Source organism: Anneissia japonica, unplaced genomic scaffold (genome assembly GCF_011630105.1).
Source record: "Anneissia japonica isolate Jap-2015-1 unplaced genomic scaffold, ASM1163010v1 scaffold180_len884964_cov147, whole genome shotgun sequence".
In the NCBI taxonomy this organism is placed as follows: Eukaryota; Metazoa; Echinodermata; class Crinoidea; order Comatulida; family Comatulidae; genus Anneissia; species Anneissia japonica.
This window is the reverse complement of record NW_022696035.1, coordinates 393,611-414,668: the sequence shown is the minus strand read 5'-3', so window position 1 is coordinate 414,668 and position 21,058 is coordinate 393,611. Positions and strand designations below refer to the sequence as shown.

General features: G+C 32.8%; 1 protein-coding gene across 3 annotated transcripts in view; it reads right to left on the bottom strand.

Moving 5' to 3' along the window:
- LOC117101687 (protocadherin Fat 1-like) overlaps positions 1-21,058 on the bottom strand; it is a 114,604-nt gene that overhangs the window by 68,519 nt on the left and 25,027 nt on the right. For all 3 annotated transcript variants that reach the window (XM_033241722.1, XM_033241723.1, XM_033241724.1), the window contains exon 3: positions 18,368-18,700. In XM_033241722.1, the coding sequence (XP_033097613.1) occupies positions 18,368-18,700 (333 nt within the window). The remainder of the gene's footprint in view (positions 1-18,367; positions 18,701-21,058) is intronic.

The following is a 21,058-nucleotide window of genomic DNA, read 5'->3' as shown; positions in this document are numbered from 1 at the left end:
ATTTCATAATAATACGGTATGAAAAAATATAAAACACAACCGATTAGTTGCACTTTGAAAAATAACATGAAAGGACGGAGTCTACCCGAGTTATTTACAACATAATCGTTGTTTAATGGGTGTGGAGTATCTTCCATAATCTTCTTAACTTGGCCAACCATATTAAATATTTTGATAGAATTATTACAAAATATATACATATGTACAGCTTCACCTGCAGTTGTATCAAATGTTGCGAACAGAAGTATGGAATATTGTAGTTGATATTTGCTTGTGTGTGGTGCTAGGCATGTTCAAATGTCAATGAACATTAAAGATTTACACACAAATGTCAAATTTTAGAATCGCGCTGATTGCATGAATGTTTATAGACCTTCTGCGTTGCAAACAATCACCTTTTCAGCGTAATTTTCATAAAATTAAGTATCGTGTTCCTAAGAAATGGTATCATCTGACATTGATAAATTAGTTTTGCCTACAGATATTCAATATTGCCTAAATTAATGATACGTGATAAATTATGCTCTTGCGAAGAACCATCGGAAAATTAACCGAGTAATGTCTGTGCATAAACTGATAAACAGCACGCTCCTTTCCTCTCTGGTTGTATCAAGTGAAACCGACGTAAAACCAACACATATTACGCTATATTTAGCACTTGGTTATTGCAGAATGCTTTCATTCTGATAGCATTTTGGAAATTAGAGTGAACAAACAAAGACAATAATCATGGTAATGATGATGAAGATGGTGGTGTTGATGATGAGGATGATGGTGATGATAGAGATGGTGGTGGTGATGAAGATGGCGTGATGATGAGGATGGTGGTGATGATGAAGTTGGTGGTGGTGGTGATGATGAAGATAGTGGTGATGAATATGGTAGTGATGAAAATGGTGGTGATGATGCGGATGACGGTGATAATAGAGGTGATGGTGAGGATGTTGGTGATGAAGAACATGATGATGAAAAGACCATGATAAATAAATAATACTGTGTGAAAGATGATGATAAATGATGACAATTTAACAAGCGTCAAACTATTTTAAAAACATGACAAAATAACAAGGACATACCTAACAAAAACAGATTATATATATTTAAAGGAATTCAAGAATGTATGGGTCAATAAATAAATGAGTGACATGATGGAATGTAAAATGAATAATTAATTTTAATATACTAATTTCATTCAATCAATTTTCAATTTTTTTTTTTAAATTCAAATTTATTCACAGCTACAAATGCCATCAAGGCCAATATCCGCAAAAATTACAAATCACAAAAGCATACAAATACATGAAGTGTGCAAAACATTGGAAAGTATTTTACAAGAGACTCAAGAGGATGGATTCTGGGAAAAATTAAAAATGTGTACTTAAAGGTTTAATGTGGAAATAATAAAGTTCAAGTTTAAGTAGGGTCAATTCAAAGTGGATGTGACAATGCAAGGGATGGGGCAAAAAGGAGGAAGAAAAACAAGATGTACGTGCAGGAATAGGCAGGAAGCCGTTGTGTCGTGAACAACAGAGAAATGAGGAACACTGACGCCAAGCGGGGAGAAAAGAAAAAAAGAGGTTGGTTATCATCTTGGACTATTCTTCTACCTACCAAGGTTGAGCAATATATTTTTTCAAAAATGTTAACGCGTTTACATAAAATGGTTTACATAAAAATTTTAATGCGTATGTAATACACCTACAGGACTATTTAGAGTACTATTATGATCTTCGTAGGGTTAGGAGGCTGAATCAATGCAGAAGAGAGCTAACTGTCATGATCTCTTCGGGGTTAATATAATTAATTGCCAGACTCGAACGACAGCATGCAGCTAGACACTTGCCGGGCTGTAAAGTTATGCCTGCATGCGCTGATAACCTCTACCGTTTGTATAACATCCATGTCACTGATCACAGACACACAGAATACAAATGAGCATGAGGGTAGAGGTCAACGCATATAAAAATAAATTTCTCAAAAAATACCCATCCTCCTCAGATAAATGACAACCAATTAGTAATGTTATGACAATTTTCTATGTAAATTTCTCTTGAAGTTTTAATTTATGAAGAAAACTAGCACAATTGTTGTTCTGATGCAATACTTTAATAGCTCACAAAAGATGGGTCAAATAATGTGTACTTAGGTGGTCTAATATCTCCAGATCCATTAGTCAGAGCTGTACAGAGAAAACACCCAGTTTAAGTGGCCCGGCACGGTATATGACGCAGAGATAGTCATTTCAGCTGATAGGCACGACAACCGCTTAGAATTTCGAACTCTTCATTCTTCTCAAAAGTCAACATCATTCTGGTTAGGGTATACTATGTACACTTAGACTACTGAAGGTTGTTGACTCGTTCATCATTATTGTACTAATGATAACTTCCTGTAATGCAGTTTAATAGCCTTTTGATTAGGCCAGGCTAAAAAAAGAACATGTTTCTTGCCCCTCCCATTTCATTTTTGGGCCAACTTTTTTTTTAATACATGAAGCAAAAATTAATCCTGCTGAAATTTTATCATCCTCTTGATTAAAATGTTAAATTAAGAAAAATTAAAAAAATAGTGTGAATCATGCATATTTCTCTTATACATCAACATGCTCAATATTCAATCATAGAATCAATTAAGCAGTATATATAAATATTACAATCAAAATTGCAGAATGCTTCTGTAGTTCCTACTGATAGCATGCATCTTCACCATCATTATTAACATACATTTCAAAGAATGCTGTATTTTGGAGTCATTACTTGAGTTGCAATAACCATCTAGGCCTAGCCTACAGTGTATGTTCATTAGGCCTAAAGTATAATGATATTGTACAGTATACAGTCAAAATACCTGGACAAGGACAAATCCATAACATGACAAAAGGTAAGCACTTTGTTATTGAGTAGTAATCAGGGCCATTAGTTATTGTAACCACTAATTGCATCCCATCACATTGTGTAATGGAATGGAAAAATGAAACCATCTACCTAATAATTTTAGATTAAATAAACTAAAAAAAAATAAGAGTTGAAGGTTGGACTATTATCTGCTAATTAAAATCACCTTATTCTTATCCAATACTAATAGTACCTTCTATAATAAAATATTTAAGTCAAGTCTGATTGGACATATTAATTCCTTAAAAGAATATCAATTTCTTGAGTGTCTCACTATCTTCAGTGAAATTGTAATATATTGCAATATTTCATTGCATTTACTATACAAAAGCGATGGTCTGGAAAAGGTTGTATTTTTAGTATATTCTTTACATAAGATGCCACTATAGAATTTTACTATACATTTGGATGTTATCGTCGTCGTTAGTAGTATTCTAGCGAAGGCAGGTCTAGTCCCTGGTGTACAATTACGTTCCTTACATTCTTGTTCCAATATTTTCATGATTATAGTACTGTAGTTACGCGATGAGAACTGTCCATAATTTTTGTCATTCTTATCTCTCCTAATGTTCCTTCACATCTTCCTCCCTAAATAAATTTAGGTAAAATTTTTTTGTTTTGTGCCTTTCAAGACAAACATAGAACTAATTCTTCTATCACCATTCTACAGTCTAAATTCTCCATATATTTTCTGTAATAACTGATTTTATAAGGTTTTCTTCCAGGCTAATATTCAACATTTTCCTCATTAGCCCAGCCGTCGGAGAGCCCAGCATCTGTCAGGGAATGATGGACCACTGTTTGGTAGGGGCTCACTCCACCTTTGCTTCCATTCACAATGTTTCAGAGACATGCTAAATAACTCTTGCAATCCCCCTCTTCAATTCTAGATCTACTTTCATAATCATCTTTTTTTTTCATTCTGCATTTAAAATTTGTTTTAGCATTTTAGGCCATACTTTTTTTATACCTTGTTTAACGAACCTGCCGCCCGCCAATGAATGATTTTTAAAATAAAATTTTATTTTTGGCCAATCAGCGCACCCGCCGCTTTGAAAAATCAAAATTTCATAAAAAAATAAAATTTTAACTTTATTTTACTACGCCTACCACTCTGCCTTGAAATCGCCAAAAATAAGATTTTTTTTTTTTTTATTTCATAATTTTATAAATTGAAAGCATTTAGCCATCCCATTACTATACTGTTTACATTCAACTATAAAATTTTACTTTTATTTTCTCCTTCATTTAATTGTTTTTTAAAGAACTATTTGCTAAGAAAAAAAAAAAAAAAAGAAAAAAAAAATTTTATTTTTATTCCTCTGACGATTGTTAAAAAAATAAGTTGGCAAAACAATGTATAAAAAAAAGTTGCGCCTTATCATGTCCAAGTCAACAAATCTAAACCACCCAATATTTATATACCTCCCACGTACTGTACCTAACCTTTTCGTCTAGAAACACCTTATTGTCTCTATGTATTTTCAGTAGCATATCTCTTCCCACTATTAATCAGTTCACACTCCAGCTTGGTTTTAGCTTTTCAATGCGAGGATCATTTACGCGGACAGCTAGCGCCTCTGTGTGGATTGATTTACTAACAGCAGCGATAATTTGCATTAAGTTGGCTGTAACTTTGACTCGTATAATCGTAGTCTGATATTTGAATTTCAATTGAATCATATCAGTCGTTATGAGAACAGCTAAACTGCCGACAAACTTTAATCTGAGAGAATCATCTTTTTTTACATGCAAGATGACAAAAGAAAGTCAAATGAAGGAACATTTTAGCTTTGCCATTAGTGGTAAAACTAATTGGATAAACAAACATTTAAATACCATTTTTGAATAACGTGTCACAATTCTGTAGGATTATAATATTCTATCTTTTCGCTATGTTTCATAAACATAATTGCTTCTTTTAGAGAAGTACACATACATTTCTATGATTTTTCTTTCATATTTATATTCATTTATTCATCACATATGATATAGGGTATATAACGGAGTGAAGTTGAACAGTGGTTTAGGTGCCCGCCTTCTAATCACAGGGTCTTTGGTTCAACTCCTGTGTCAGCAGAACTTTTTCTCATGACTAAAAACAACTCCTCAAACTCAGTGAGCCTCATTAATAGACTTCACTAATGAAAGCATCACTTCATTCTATTTATTTAAGAGGGCCCATGAATATCAGCCAACCTTCTGGAATATGCTGGAAGAGCCACCCTCAATATACAGCAAAAAAATAAATAATATGCAAGTATTTATCTAAGCTATGAAATTATAATTTCACTGAATCACCTTGTAGTGTATACAATAGTGATGGCCTAATAACTACCGAATTCTGTTATCCATGCCATAATTGTACCACTTTGGCTAATATTTGGAATATTAATTTCACAAGAATTAATGAATCTCCTAATTATGTATCTTGAGCTACAGTAAGATATAAAATTTGATTTTTTTTTTTTTTTGCTTCAGTAGTCTCACTGTCTATGCCGACTTTAACAGCTGGATGAGAAACAAATTTTATGTGTCTTACAAATAATTATTTCCTACACAGTCTAGTTCTATGCAGTATTTAAAATAACATACTCTGGCTAGAATTATGTAAAAACTAATGAATCTCTCCCAGACTACATATTACAGCTCTGATATTTTATCAATCAGTTATATGAAGCTTAGCTGATCCATTCTCATCACTATGTCTCCTCTTAAGCTGCGGGAGCGTTCAGCCACCGACGACTCCCTACACAGGTCAATATGCCCAGCAGCTGTTAACAGCCCTAACTAAGCACAGCACTGCACTGGACAATGTGGATCAAAGTCAAACTGCCCATGTATGCAATGATGATAGGTTGGATCTCAAATATTTATTATTATCTAATGCAAAGTTAAGCCTTTAGCATGGCTGTGTGAAAAATCATATGATGGATTATTATAATGTTATTTTACCAACTAGACTCAGTATGATAATAATACTATGGAACAAGATATACTGTATACTGTAGTACAATATCAAATTATTGTCTGTCAGACAAGCTCTGTACACAATATCAAATTTTTGTATGACAAATATTACATGTGATTGCATATATGGATATGATATGACATAATCATGTCCATATATGGACAGGATATATCATTATTACCATAGATGTGATATATCATCATATATCCATATGTGAGCAAATCACACAAAAAAGTTTGATCAGATTTTGTAAGAATATTATCCAACATTTCATTTCAGATATTGTTTAAAACAATAAAGCCAAGAATATAATCAGACTTTTGTCTGTCAGCAGCCAATCTTTAATCGGACTATTACTCTTCCTTGAGTACAGTTAAGCGCCCAAACATAGAAAGACTCACCGGTAATCATTTGTTTGATCACATACGCCTGAAAAGCATACACTCTCAGACAGCCTGATCAATCATGTCTTTTGTACAGACAACATTGCTTTGAACATCATGTTATATCAACACAACATACAGTAGTTCAACAGTAGTTAAATAACATATTACAAAATATTTATGTGGCGCTGCTAAATATAGTTCAATAATGTATTACAAACTATTAATATGGGGCTACTTAATACCAAGTTCACAAAATATATAATAAACAATGTAAGGCCAACTGAAAAAAAAAATGTTTCTCATCTATTTCTACATTTTTATATTATATAATATTTATTTATATTCTGGCAAAGAAAAACACAAAGAAATATCCTTATGTCAAAATGAGAAACATAATTTTCATTGAATTTGTAATATAAGATTAGACTAATATTAAGGAGGCTGGTTGATAAACAAGGACACTACACATATATGTTACTAATGACAGTCGTATATAAAGAAAATCCATAGTGTTTTTATGCACATGCATGGTATTCTCATAAAATCGTTAGGGAGTTATTTTGAGAGTATTCAACTGATCTATCTATATTCAGTCCACAGAAGCATCAAGTTTAAAAACACCATAAACTGTTCATAAACTGTGTCATAAGAATCAATCACTGTCAACGATTTAATCTGATTGGAGTTCAACTTACCTGTCGCCACTTTAATTACATATTTAAAAAGCCACATGATATCAACTCAGTCTATATATAGTGGACGTATATCTTGGCATAATATATATGATGCTTGTCTTATAATACCAAATTTTTGTGTTCAAATCCTCTCATAAACATGATTTAACCTGATTGGAGTTTAACTTACATGTCAATGCTTTAATTACATATTTAAAAATCCACACGATGAACTCAGTCTATATATATAGTGGATATACAGCTTGGTACGCTTGTCTTATACTACCATGGTTCTGTGTTCAAATCTTATAGCCACGATTTAATTTGTTTGGAGTTATATCTTACGTTGACGCTTTAATTACATACTTGAAAATCTACATGTTCTAATCTCATAGCCACGATTTAAGTTGATTTAAGTTCAACTTGCATGTCGTTGCCTTAATTACATATTTAAAAATTCACATCTCAGTCTATCAGTGGTCATATAGCTTGGTATATCTTATGATGCTTGTCGTATAATACAACAGTTCTGTGTTCAAATCCTATCATGACCACAATTTAACCAGATTGAAATTCAAATGCTTTAATTATATATTAAAAATCCACATATCAACTCTATCTGTTGTGGATATGGATTGGTAGAACTTAATGATGCTTGTCTCTTAAGACCAGGAGTCTGGACTCAAATCCTTTAATATCCAGGATTTATTTTTGCTTCTTATTCAAGTATTTGTATAAGACTGCCAAAAACTAGAGCTACTGTGCTACTAAAAATTAGACAGCCTCTCGTAAACATTGTGCTATGCAATTTTATTTTGGGTCTTATCTCGACTTCATGCAGTTTATGGGTGCATTTTATTTTACTCGTAAAAGTTGTAAAAATCCATCGATGAATAAAGGCCGAACTATACTTAAAAATAGACTGCAAATAATTGACATTGTGATGTGGGAAAACGAGTGTTAATGGCAATCAAAAAAGCTTATATGAGTCTTGCAATCAATAATGAACAAGGTCAGAGAGGTCACGATTGCCCATGTATGAAAACATCCACAAGCACTTATTATTCGTTAGGTAGTTCACAATTGAACGAATCGGATGTTCATTATCAGAGGTTTAATGCCAATACTATTTATGAATGAAACTGAATGACAAAGAGGACAAATTGGATATAATTTAGTGACAAAAGCAGGTACAAAGTATTGAAAAGTTGAATAAAAGTGGTAACTGCACTATTATAAAGATGCTACTAGTTTTCTCACTGGATAAAAAAAAAAGCAAAGTAAACCAAAAATGACAATACAATCATCCAACTTGCTATAGTAATGCTAATTATAACTGTATAAATTAATGATAATAAATAGGTAGATTTATAAAGAGCAAATAAACAAGGTTTCTAAGTACTAATTAAAACTGTCTAAGACTCCTGCTAGTGCACCAGATAAGACCAAAAAAATAAATTGTTTGTTTGCCCTTCTTTTTTTTTTAAATGATAAATAGGGGCGGGTGAAAATTTAAGGGTTTTTTTTTATTAATTTTTTTTTTTAATACTCATCAGATGGTATAAAAATAACCCAGAGAGGCCTAGAATCGCAATATTTTACAGTCAGTCAACAACTTTAGACAAATTTGTAGGGCATCTAGCAAAAAATACAGATAAATTCACTCACATTTTTCTTAATTTGAAAAAAAGAAAGCGTTTTTTTTTTTGTTTTTCCGCTCCTATTTTTTCAGTGAGTTAGGGGCAGGTGGAGGAGGGCAAACAAACATTTTTTTTTTTTGGCCTAATATAAAATTTCTGAAAATTTTGAACATCTAGTTTATTTTTTAAGTATTTTTTTCTCTCAGAACCAACATATACAAGATACTGTGAAGGGAAAAAACAGATGAAAGGAGTAACTTCATTGGTTGTCACCTAGTACTAGTAATGTTTGTCAGTTGACACAAAAAATTTGGGCGACTAAAGTACCGAAAGTTCCACTGATTTATCTCGGATAAGAAAGTATACACATTCCAGATACAGTATTGAAATGCACGCCATTGTGTTGGGATTCAAAATTTCAACATTAAACCTGTTATCAGGATGATGATGATGATATAATAAATGTTGAAATATTGAATCCCAAAATGATTGCGGGTCTTTCAATACTGTATTTGGAGTAACCGAAAGGTCCACTGATTAATCTCAGATAAGAAAGTATAATACATACTCCAAGTATTGAAATACACGCCATCGTGTTGGGATTCAATATTTCAACATCCATATTAGCAAGCTTATATGCACTAGTACCAAAAGTGTTTAACCAATCAAAACATTACCTCTAATAGGTGACATAGCAGTGATTTACACAAGAGATCAAAGCATTCTTACTCTAATGATCAAAGATACCTACAAAAACAAAGAAAGCTCTTTTGAAGCTCTGAGCCCATTGTTAAGCAAAGGGTGTAGTCTACATATAACGAACGCTTCTTTAAACAATAGGATAGACCAGTTTCGGGAGCTGTCAATAATGTTAGTACTAGAAAATTAATATTAAACCTAATTTATTAAACCTAATTTATTAAACCCAAGTATTTGGAGTATGTAAAGTACTGCTAAGTTCGTTCTTTTTTTTTTGTATTTTTTATTTTTTTATATATATATATTAAATACCGTATAGTTAAGTAAGTGTATCATTTAATTATTGGTTTCATGTGCAACGAGTTCTAGATACTTCGATGACAAATTTCTCATGCGTATGATGTTATTAAAGCCATGTGTCTTGGGAGCTCTGAGTAATTGGCCCCATTTTTCAAGCTTGCTTAACATGATATGTTAACCATTATTTGAAAATTCAACGGAGGGCTCCAATAATTTTCTCTAGTGACTGCCTGCTCTAAGGGATTTCCTATCTGATCCGAGATATTTAAGATGGAGATTTGTGAAATGAGGAGGTAGGGAAATTGAGTGATTAGGTTTTACATTTTACACATGTTACTGCTAAAAATCAGTGAAATATAACAGAATTGCAGCTTCTATTCAGTAGGGGAACTTCGATTGCCCAACAGGGAATAGGGATTGGATTGACAGACAGAGATTAACGGCATCCGTGCAACCTACTGGTGCCGCTATTTCTACCAACTGGGTTCACCTTTTTTTATTTTCGCAAATTTTTAAATGGCAGCTCATGATTCAAGTACTGTGGGTTACTGCAAGTTGCTATCATTTACTGTAGCTATGTTGTATTTATCATTTTTGCACAGGGAGTTACTGCAGATGACTATGGGAAGATGGAAATATTCAAATCAAATACTGTTGACTTGAGTTTATCCAATATTTTATTATAATATACCATAATCTGATCATTAAAGTTAAATATTTTGTAAGGGGTTTTACACACTACCCAATCCAACACTGATCACACTGAGACTACAGTTGGCAAAACCAATTTAAAAAGGAGATTCGGGCACTGTGGTAAACCTTCCAAAAATGTTGAGGTCATTTAGTGTGATGATTGATGATCGTTATAGGATTTGTAACAATTTTAAGGATTGTTCAACATAAAGAAACTTGCAGTTAATTCAAGAGGACAAAGACATTATATCATAAAAGCTTTAACTGCTACCAAGGCTGGCTGTTTTGCGAAACTGTGTTTCGCAAACTGTTATAACTACTGTAATCTTGTATAGAGTCTCATGTCTTTGTGTGTCTGTGTGTGCAACTGTATTCACCATTCTCCACTATATAACAATAAAACATAATATTCCAAATCCTTTCACAAAAGAATGACAAGAACAGTACTATGAAAAGCACTTTCAAATGTTGGGACAATTGTAAACGAAGTTCTAATTTCTCAGCCTAACTCTTAGAAAACATTTCGGTTCTGGCATCATCGCTATAGTAAGAGTTTAGCGCACTGGTTTATCAAAAGCGGTGAACATCCTAGAGTGCCACTTATCCGAGATGCTTATTGGATGCAAACCAGGAAACACTGTTATTAATATATCCACAGACATGAGAACGTTGCCCATTTATCATCTAAATTATGGAATCTTTTGTTACGCCTGGCCTCTTTTAGTAGAATATTTCCTACTATTGTACAACAACAGTAATTGACTTTCCTCTGTCGACCCTGGTAGATTGATGATGTTAATTCTCTATCAAATGAGCTACAGACAAGTCATATAAATATATAATGATTGCTTATGGATTACGTTATACAAGCACAATATAGTACTAACGGGAAAAGGAAAATATTCATTGTACAATTAGAAGATATGAAGTAGAATTATCCCAACCGTGGGCAATTAGATAATTAGCCTTTAAAAACATTAGTAATTCAGAAGTCCATTACACTAAGTAATGAAGACATTTGCATACAATAGATTGGCTTGATAATTATTTCACACCTTTGAAAGGTATACGGATATCGCTGGTTCCAAAGCAAAAGGTATCTTGTATGGTAACCCACTATGCATCGACAACCATGCAAATATCAGATTGCATAATGTGTGTTCCAGGTCTACTGTCTATGTTGACTTAAGGAACTTGAAATGACTAAACAAAAATTCAATATGAAATTATAGTAACATTCACAGTAATGTTAAGTCCCGTCCAGACTTAAAATTTTACTTGACAAAAAACTGTTGTTATGCCCATATATAGTCATGATGTGCCCATATATAGTCATGATGTGCAGATATAGGGTCATGATGTGATGTCATCATGACCATATTTAGGCATGTCACATATTTTTGTCAAATAAAATTTTATAGTCTGCCAGCTTAAGAATCAATTCTTGTCCTTCAGCACAGTTTTTTTTTTTTCTCTCTTGAAAAGATCAACCTATTTTCATTTAAATGTATTTTTCATGGCTTTTATTGTTATTCAATAAATTCACTTGTCTCTTTTTATAAAACATTTATATATCAAGCATAACTTTTTTGGCCATCATGTTAAGGACTTTTATGAGGCAAAACACACAGAAAAAAATTGTTTTGAAATTATATCTTCATAACCAACTTGGATGCGAGTCTAGGCCCGACTTAGGCTATGTGAATGTATGTGTGCTATGATTTTGAGAAGAAAAAAACAAAAAATGTCATCATCACAGTAAAAGCAATTCTTGATCATTTTCTGGGTTCTTGAAAAGATAAGGCAATCAAAAAGGGGGATAAGGTAGGGAGATGAAAATCATTTTTTGTTATTTAACCTTAGAGATTTTTTGTTCAACTATTTTAATTATTTTAATCCAGTTGTATACACAGCAACATTTTTGAAGTTTAGAAAACACACAGTTAATTTCATGGTCATAAATTTTAAAGAAACAAATAGATAATTGGGTTTGACTTAAGTGTAGACAGAAGGATTAAATCTGCTAGGTGATATAGGTTTTAATAGTTAAGGATATTCAATCTTAAGAAATAAAGTAAGTATAAAATAACAAATATGTAACAATAGACAGGAACTTGGTAAAATTGGAGGTGGGGTAATTTCGGAAATGCTTTCAGAAAACAGAGAAAACATTTAATCAAGCTTATTGATTATTAAACAATTTGCATTATTACCATTTTTATCGGCTCAGCAAGGCATAAAATTGAATTGTAATTCTGGAGTGGATAGCAGACAGCAGTGCTACACAGTTACATTAGCGATTTAAATACAACGGAAAAACAAAATTCCTTCAGGTCTAATAACTCGCAAATTTATACGAGAATGAGAGAGAGAAATCTGTAGACTGCAGAACACAGCGGTGTACGGTAGAAGGAAAAGTGCTCAGCGAATCAATATCAATTTGGTAGCTGTCATTAAGCACGGTGTCGCTCATTATTCATTTATGCTATGGAATCAAGTGCAAATAAATTGTCATAGATTTAACACTTTTCAGAGGAAACAAAAATAATCATGGATCAAAATTGTGCCACATATAAATGAATAAATGTTTCTCTTTTTCCATACGTCTCCCAAAAATTTTTTTTGTAGAAATCAACTGCTAATGAGACACAAACATCAAGTACTCTTCAATACTTTGTTTCACGTTAAAAACAGACGATTACCATCTCTATTTAAGACCAACAGAGATTCTGATGACGGTCAGAGCAATCTTGCCGAAATGTCAATACAACCAACCAGTGGCTTTACCTCACAAAAAAAACCACATTTTTTTACACATGGTGTACCGTAAGTTTTATGACTTTGTTAGTGATTCTCGCCATGCAAACATTCAAAAATATTTTGAGAAAATTAACATAGAATGAACATTACTCTGAACAATGAGAGGAGGACCATTCAATGTTTTGACCTTTACTGGGTCACCTTCAGAAATGAAATTGAAAAAAAATCAGTATTCATGGATTTACAGGCAATTGACATAAAAAATCCTAAAATTGTTGGGCAACAGAACTTTGTTAAATTTTATCTTGCAGAAGGAAAAAAAAATTGTACAGTATTTAGCATTATTAGATAGTCCTGTTTTGTATACATAATGATGCAATGATTTCAATGGATTGAGGACTATTATTATTCATAGAATACAATGTTATATTGTTCAATTATTTTCATCCTCAATCCGTCTAATTGTCCAAAACCGGTGCAATTAACAAAGTAATACATTGTATCGCTGGGTTATAGCTTCTGGCAGACAACGAGATCTAAACATGACGCTACTTGCCGACGGATATTACCGCTTGTAAGTCTCTTCTTATCATTGCTATTTATAACTACTGGACACATTTGGTGGGGTTGATAGTAACTGGGACATGTTATGAATACATAATGTTATTATTCTAATTGCAACTTATAACAGGTCATTGTTACATTAATGTGTGGTGGAGGACCAATAACTGCATCCATATTTCCGTTGTTCTGTATCCTCCAAAATTAACGAAATTCAAAGTAGGCCTGCATGTATTAAAGATACTGGAGTATTAATGTATAAATTATTTAAATAAATATTTAATATTACACAGTTTGACGTTCAGGAAATGTGTCAAAATTTTCTCTTCAGTCTGTAGTGATATTTAAAATGATCAAAATGTTGCTGATTCAACCTATACTGTAGAGTATATTATGATGCCAGTAATATCAAATTTTACCACCATCACCATTGTAAATGACCTATGTCAAACGGCATAGCACCTGGGAAGAAGAAATGACATGAATGCGCCTTGAAGCTTGGACTGTGGATGTGAAAAAGCATGGACCTAGGTGAAATGGTGACCTGATATGAATCAATAAGAAGTGGAGGCACATATGACTTGTCAAAATCATTACAAATGCTGTTTATTTTATCAATACTATTACTAGGTGGAATTCTCTATGTAAATAGTGCGGTATTGACTGCGTCCACCTAGTGGTGCCAATTTATTGATAGATTTATATGAGAATTTATTTAAAAATCAAAATTAATTTAATAATAGGTACACATTCTTCGAATGAGGGGTTGAGAAGTTAGTATGAAGCTTAATATAATTATCAACTGTGATAAAATCACATGAATAATCAATGTAGTGTAAAATCTTTGGTCAACATATAAACAGTGCCAAATCTTTCCAAATTCTAGACTATAATGTAGTTAACTTAGACTACATACTGTACTTCTCTAACATTATCAGTAAAATCACGCTTTACTCCAGCTGCATTTAGCACTAAAACCTACCAGTTGCTTACACAGTCTCGTTATCCTTTCATTTTAATACCGTAATTTCTCGGGTAAAGCCCAAATTGTGTATATGCCCACCCCCTACTGTACATTACGCCCAATTCTACATACCAGCATTTCCTCGGACAAGCCCACAGTGTGATTACTACTATTCTCAGAAAAAATATCTTAATATTGGCTTTTAATTAGCCATACAGTTCTGAGAAATTCCCATTAGATTTAAAAGGAGATTTCTCGGGTTAAAGTTCACCCCTAAATATAGGTACAATTTTGCATTTAAGGTGCGGGGGGTGGGGTGGGGTAGGTTTATGCCAGAGGAACTATTGTGTATATAGCAAACTATACAGTTTCCAAAATTAATTCCTAAGTGATTAAAATCAGATACATAATTAACTCATGATACGGTTGGATTAAGACGGTCGCGGATGCAACAACGCGGGAATTAGAAATTTAAAAAGCAAATAAATTAACGAGTGCCTGGGTAATTATCATTAATTGCCTCTAAGTGGAAAAAGTTCAACATTAATTACTAGAAACGTAGAGAGAATAAAAAAAACAAAACAAAAAAGTATATGTAGTCATCATGTCTGACTTCTATTCAGTCAACAATTGAATAACAGAGCGGTGCAAGTTCGAATGTGACACTTATCATTAGTATTTCCGCCCGTAGATGATGCTGATTTTGAATAAAAAAATATCATATTTATGGCTTGTTACTAAAGCAGCTGCTGACTAAAAAAAACAAAACCAAAATTTAATAAAATAAATTTTGCATCTGCCGCCACGAATTCTAGAAGCAATCTTTATGCTTTCCGTAAAAAAATAAAATATCAAGTTGAATATTGAATTGTTTACATCACAGCATCGCATTTTCTATACGCGACCACAAGATAAGATCTTGACGGTGGGGACCAAAGGTTACAATTACAAGCATACGTTTTTTTTTTCTATTCCTCAGTATAATTTTACATTCGATTTCTCCACCATGTAAATGCTTTTGGCTGAAATATTTTTCTAAATGACTTCTTTCATATCTTTCTATCATTAAGTTATAAAAAAGTCTTCCATAAAATTAAAAAAAAAAAAAAAAAAAAAAAAAAAAATATTGTTTACACAATCTCAGCTACGAACAAAGAATGAGAGATGATAGATTTCTAATAGGCTATAGTTTTTGTTATTGCTTTCATCATATCTACTGTAGGTGATGATGGATTGAGGTATGTTTCATTGCTTTTATTTACTATAACAAGTCCCACAAGAGCAAAAAAATACTAGCAAAGGATGAGCGTGGCCTAGCTGGCACCAGTCCCGCTAGTCTATCGCATAAATTAAAGGCTTCCAATTGGGTTGATGGCTGGCTACGAGACTAAGCTAACAACATGTATGCAGACTCCATGAGAAACGAAGGCCTAGGCAGGTAGCACTGAGTATCTTTGACTAAAGACATATGGGGTGGAGACCCGGGTAATTGATGTAGGGTTGGCCTGGCATGACAAGCAAGGTTGTTTAATGATGATGCAAACAGTATGCAGACTCCAATCCCTAATAAGAGCTGTCATATATTAAATCAAGTTTAGATGGTGGAGCCAACCAGGAATCAGTATTAAACCACACTTTAGTATATTTATGTGGTGTATTATTACCTTGTACAAAACATAAAAGCTGAAATATATCAGAAATTGATTTTTCCCCCTATTTAAATTGTATTAATAATAATAATAATAGAAAAATTAAGTTTTAATAAGATTGACGTTTTGACTCCATCATTCTTAAGTACAAGTGAGAGAGAAAGTTTAGATGCATCTTGCATTTTTTTCAAAAAATGTTGTAGTAATTAAAGGACATGCTTAGTTTAAGAAGTAGGATTAGTATGTCTTAGGGTTACATTTCAGTAAATTTTTTTTTTTATTGGTTCGTTTTTCTTTATGCTTATGGTGAGAGCATAAGTCTCCATAACAACCATTTATTAATATCATCATTGTTAAATACTATGCATTCATACACATTGAAATCTATCTTGCCTATAAATAACCATTACATCTGACCATTATTTTAGAACCTACTTTTCCAATTTTTAACAGTTAAAACTTTATTCAAACATCAAACATTTGAATTATAAATTAATTAATGAATTTATTCTGCTTTAGTTTACAACATTTCAATGAATTATAAAAAACAATTTTCTAATTTACAAATTATGGATAATTCTTTTACAATAGCCTCTTTAAATGTCTATATTTTTATGAATAAACAAAATTAATGCACTGTAGGTACATTGTGAATGGATACTATAAAAAGCTTTATTTTGTACCGGTACCGTCAATTTAACATTACAGTATAAAACACAATGATTAACTCAATTTACATGATATAAAACTTTATTAATCATGGATACTCATCTCCAGACATTTTTTTTTTACAGTAAAATCAATCATTAAGTATTTCGATAACCGGCTATAAAAAAGCAATTTACAGGCCAAGAATTATTCATAACTAAAGGTTATGAATTCCGAATGTAATTAAAAATAGAATTGACTTGGACAATTAATTATAATTAATAATACTACAAATTGCTAATGATCAGAATTTCTTCTGTATTTTGGGTAATTGGGAAAGAGACAATATGTGAAGGTTAGGCCAAGGCGACCTATACAAAAGGTACACTACAAAGAACCTCTCCTGACTCTAATGAGTAGACCGACAGGTTACCGTTATTAGAACACTATGGGCTCCCATTTTTAGAAACTTCAGCTTGTTCCTATACTCCTCCAGGGCAACACAGCTGTAGAGTATGTTCATAATTAAGCTCAACAGACTAAAAATAACGAGTACCCATGTTGGGTGGTAGCTGTTGTGTTTCTGTTCTCAGGCTAAACGAAGCCAAAAAGACCTTGGCCTTGGCGAGAACAACCATATTTACAAATGCGGAGTGCGGTCTGAATAAGCAGAATAAGCGGAAACTATTATATGGAGCACTGTAGATAAGACATAGAAGTGGCTACTTTTCATTGGATTATTACAGCTGAACAAATTTGCAATACAAACGTGCTTTGACATATCATATAATTGTAACAAGGGGTTTGATTTATCACAGGAAAGAATCGGAGGAAATCGGAATAATAAGGCTAATTAAAATAAATTCAATTGCGGTGTGTGTGAGAAGTAAAATAGAGATCATTTAAAAAAAGGATTCACAACTTTGTTGTATATTGCGCCAAATAATTCTCTTCTACTTCCGACCCCACCCCACACCCCTCCAACGAGAATGCCACCATGCTTTCTTATTGTAAGTAAAAACTGAAAGTAGTGAACTAATCAACACAGCAAGAACTTGGCTAGCAAGTAAAAGAAAGGTCTGTAATTTTATTCCTTCATAAATATCATTCAAAATGTCCTAACAAGATATTTCATACTTTTATTTCAATTATGGCTAAAAAAAAAAAAAATCAAAACTAGCAATTAGGTCAAGTAAAAGAAAATAGTCTCTCTTTGGTTGACAACTTAATTCAGGTTGTAAGCTATTCCTTCAAACCATACCGTGGGCTTTGCTGTGAAAATTCTATTACCTCACGTAAAATCGTGTGTAATGTAGGCTGTGTAATGTTGGGTGGGCTTCATACCCGAGAAACTACTGTACTGTAGTTTATGGTATTTCATTGAATACTAAGAATTGCTTACTGTAAACAAAGTTAGCATTTTTTTTAAGCAACAAAAATTTAACAGGCTGGGAAGAGAAACAAATCTATATTTTTACTTGGCCTTATTCTACGCAATTATCAGAAAGTTTAGATTATTGTGTCTTACCTGTACTTTCATCGATCGCAAACACATTAGATACTTCATTATTATTCGCGTCCCAAATATTCTGTATTGAAAATAAAAGCTGTTGACTTGAAGACGAGTCAAGATCTTTAGCCTTCACTTGGACAACTGAACGACCGACCGGGCTTTTTTCAGCGACCTCAGCGTAGTATACCGGTTCCGTGGGTTGGGGACTATTGTCGTTAACATCAAGAATTTCAATATATGCTTCGATAGTGGTGTGGAGAGGTACAGCTCCTTTGTCCTGTGCATAGATGGTAAGCCAATAGTGTGTTGCGGATTCACGATCCAAAGGGCTTGCCGTGCGTATAATACCTGAAAAATAACAATAATAGATTTCAATAACTCAATTCAATTTAACCTTTTTTTTCCACTTTTTTAACATTACAAAATGTAGACCCTGACGAGACAAAACAAGCAAACATTACTATAAATGTTTGAATAAGCGCAGTGGCGCTTATAACATTTTTGTAGGCTTCAGTGTGGGGCTTATTTCGAGAGTGGTGTTTATTCGTGAGCGGCGCTTATAAAATATGGCCGTTCACATATTCCTGTAGTTCAGTAGGCCTATCATAGGTCCTACGTCATTGTAAATAAACATATAGAGAAATTCTTGTCTACATTGTGTTATTTATTCAATTTAACATTGCGTACATTGTATTTAAAACTCGGTTTCTCAAAGTGTTTCATTACACACAGGGTAATATACACTCTCGATTAAGTGCTGTTCGAGAGCTGCGCTTAGCTAGAAAAATCAGGATTGGTGCAGCGCTTATTTGAAAACAGCACTCATTCGAGCATTTACGGTAAGATAAAAATTCATTCAAACATCAACCGAGTACTAATCCAAAAATTCGTCCTGAAGAACAGTACAAATTCTTTTCTACTAACGTCTGAACCTTCTAAGAACGTTTAATATAAATTGTAAAATTTTTCTTTGATTTTTTACTTTATGGAAGTAGAAAAAAATATATTAAAATAGAATAGTCTGCATCATTACAGTGTGAAGTCTATTTGTTTATTAAACTTTAGTAATAATAATAATAATAATAATAATAATAATAAAATAATAATAATAATAATAAATACTACAGAAACTTGATTCACCCAGAGGGTGTTTTTTTATCAAGGCCGTGCCAGCCATATGAATAAAAGTAGCATAATCTAGAAACACATAGTAATTAAATATCAAAAATAAAAAGCAAGTTCTTAATGCTAGAGTATGAGGGTTTTTTTTAATGTAAGATGCACAAGTTTTATTAAGATTTACATGAAAGTTTATTTCAACAATAACAATTATAAAATAGAAATAAAATACTGATATATATATTATAATTCATAAACGATGCTGGAAAGATATTCAAACAATTAAAAACAATATAATCTCCTGAAGGCAACTTTGCTTATAAATTGAAGATTAGGGATCACCTTTAATCCTTAAGGATTCCTATAGATTTAGGATTAGGGATCACCTTTAATCCCTGATGATTCATGCCTAGCCAAGGATTACACATTCTTTGTGCCAAACAAAGAAGGTATCAACACCATAATTAACGAGACAGGTTCTAATTCTTCTGAAGTAGCCACTTTTAAAGCTGGTCGAATAAAAATGATCAACTTATTCTATTAGTAAGCATAGCTTAAATGCTACTAAATTATAGGTATCTATGTTAAAGTCCAGTTGTAAGGTGTTTGTACATTGGCTTATGTGCAGTACAGTACAGCGTAACAATTGCGAGATTCCTGACATGCCATCACACTACCTCAAACTGAGAACCAGTCTCTTCAATATCACGTCTCTTCTTTGGAATCTTATTTCTGAGTATAATTCTCCTCCGAGGATCTGAATGACAGACATGAATCACGGGCCACGACGCGTGCTCAGGCATGCGTAAAACCTCAGCCAGCACACCACCAAGCCAATGAAGGTTCAAGACAAAGGTGTAGGGGGTTCATTCGATTTATTTGTCGCAATATGAAGCCAGCATTAAAGAGCATATCGGATATAAATTTTTCTTTTGGATAAACACCAATAAATTTTAGCTAAAGTCAGCAACTTAGAATATTTTGTTGATTCAATTTTGTTTCCTCCCAAAAAGACAACAAAGAACTGGATAGTCACACCTGGAAGTGAATGGAATTCAACCTTGCTAGCCCAGTAGCCTTCACAGCTAAAGAATTCCAACTTTCAGGAGAATGTCAGGAAATGAGCCTCTTTATGTTGGAAAATGTGTGTAGAACATTATGTAACACTACACTTTTTATTTATCACAGGAAAGAATCGGAGGAAATCGGAATAATAAGGCTAATTAAAATAAATTCAATTGCGGTGTGTGTGAGAAGTAAAATAGAGATCATTTAAAAAAAGGATTCACAACTTTGTTGTATATTGCGCCAAATAATTCTCTTCTACTCCCGACCCCACCCCTTCACAGCTAAAGAATTCCAACTTTCAGGAGAATGTCAGGAAATAAGCCTCTTTATGTTGGAAAATGTGTGTAGAACATTATGTAACACTACACTTTTTATTTTCATAAGAACACATTTTATAAGAACAATGAGGCTGAGGTAAAATGACATTTTTATTTTCAAAAAGTTGGAAAACCCAACAAATCAAGCTAGTCAAATACAGTAAAGTATTACTGGAATGTTTAAAAAAGGTAAAACATTAAT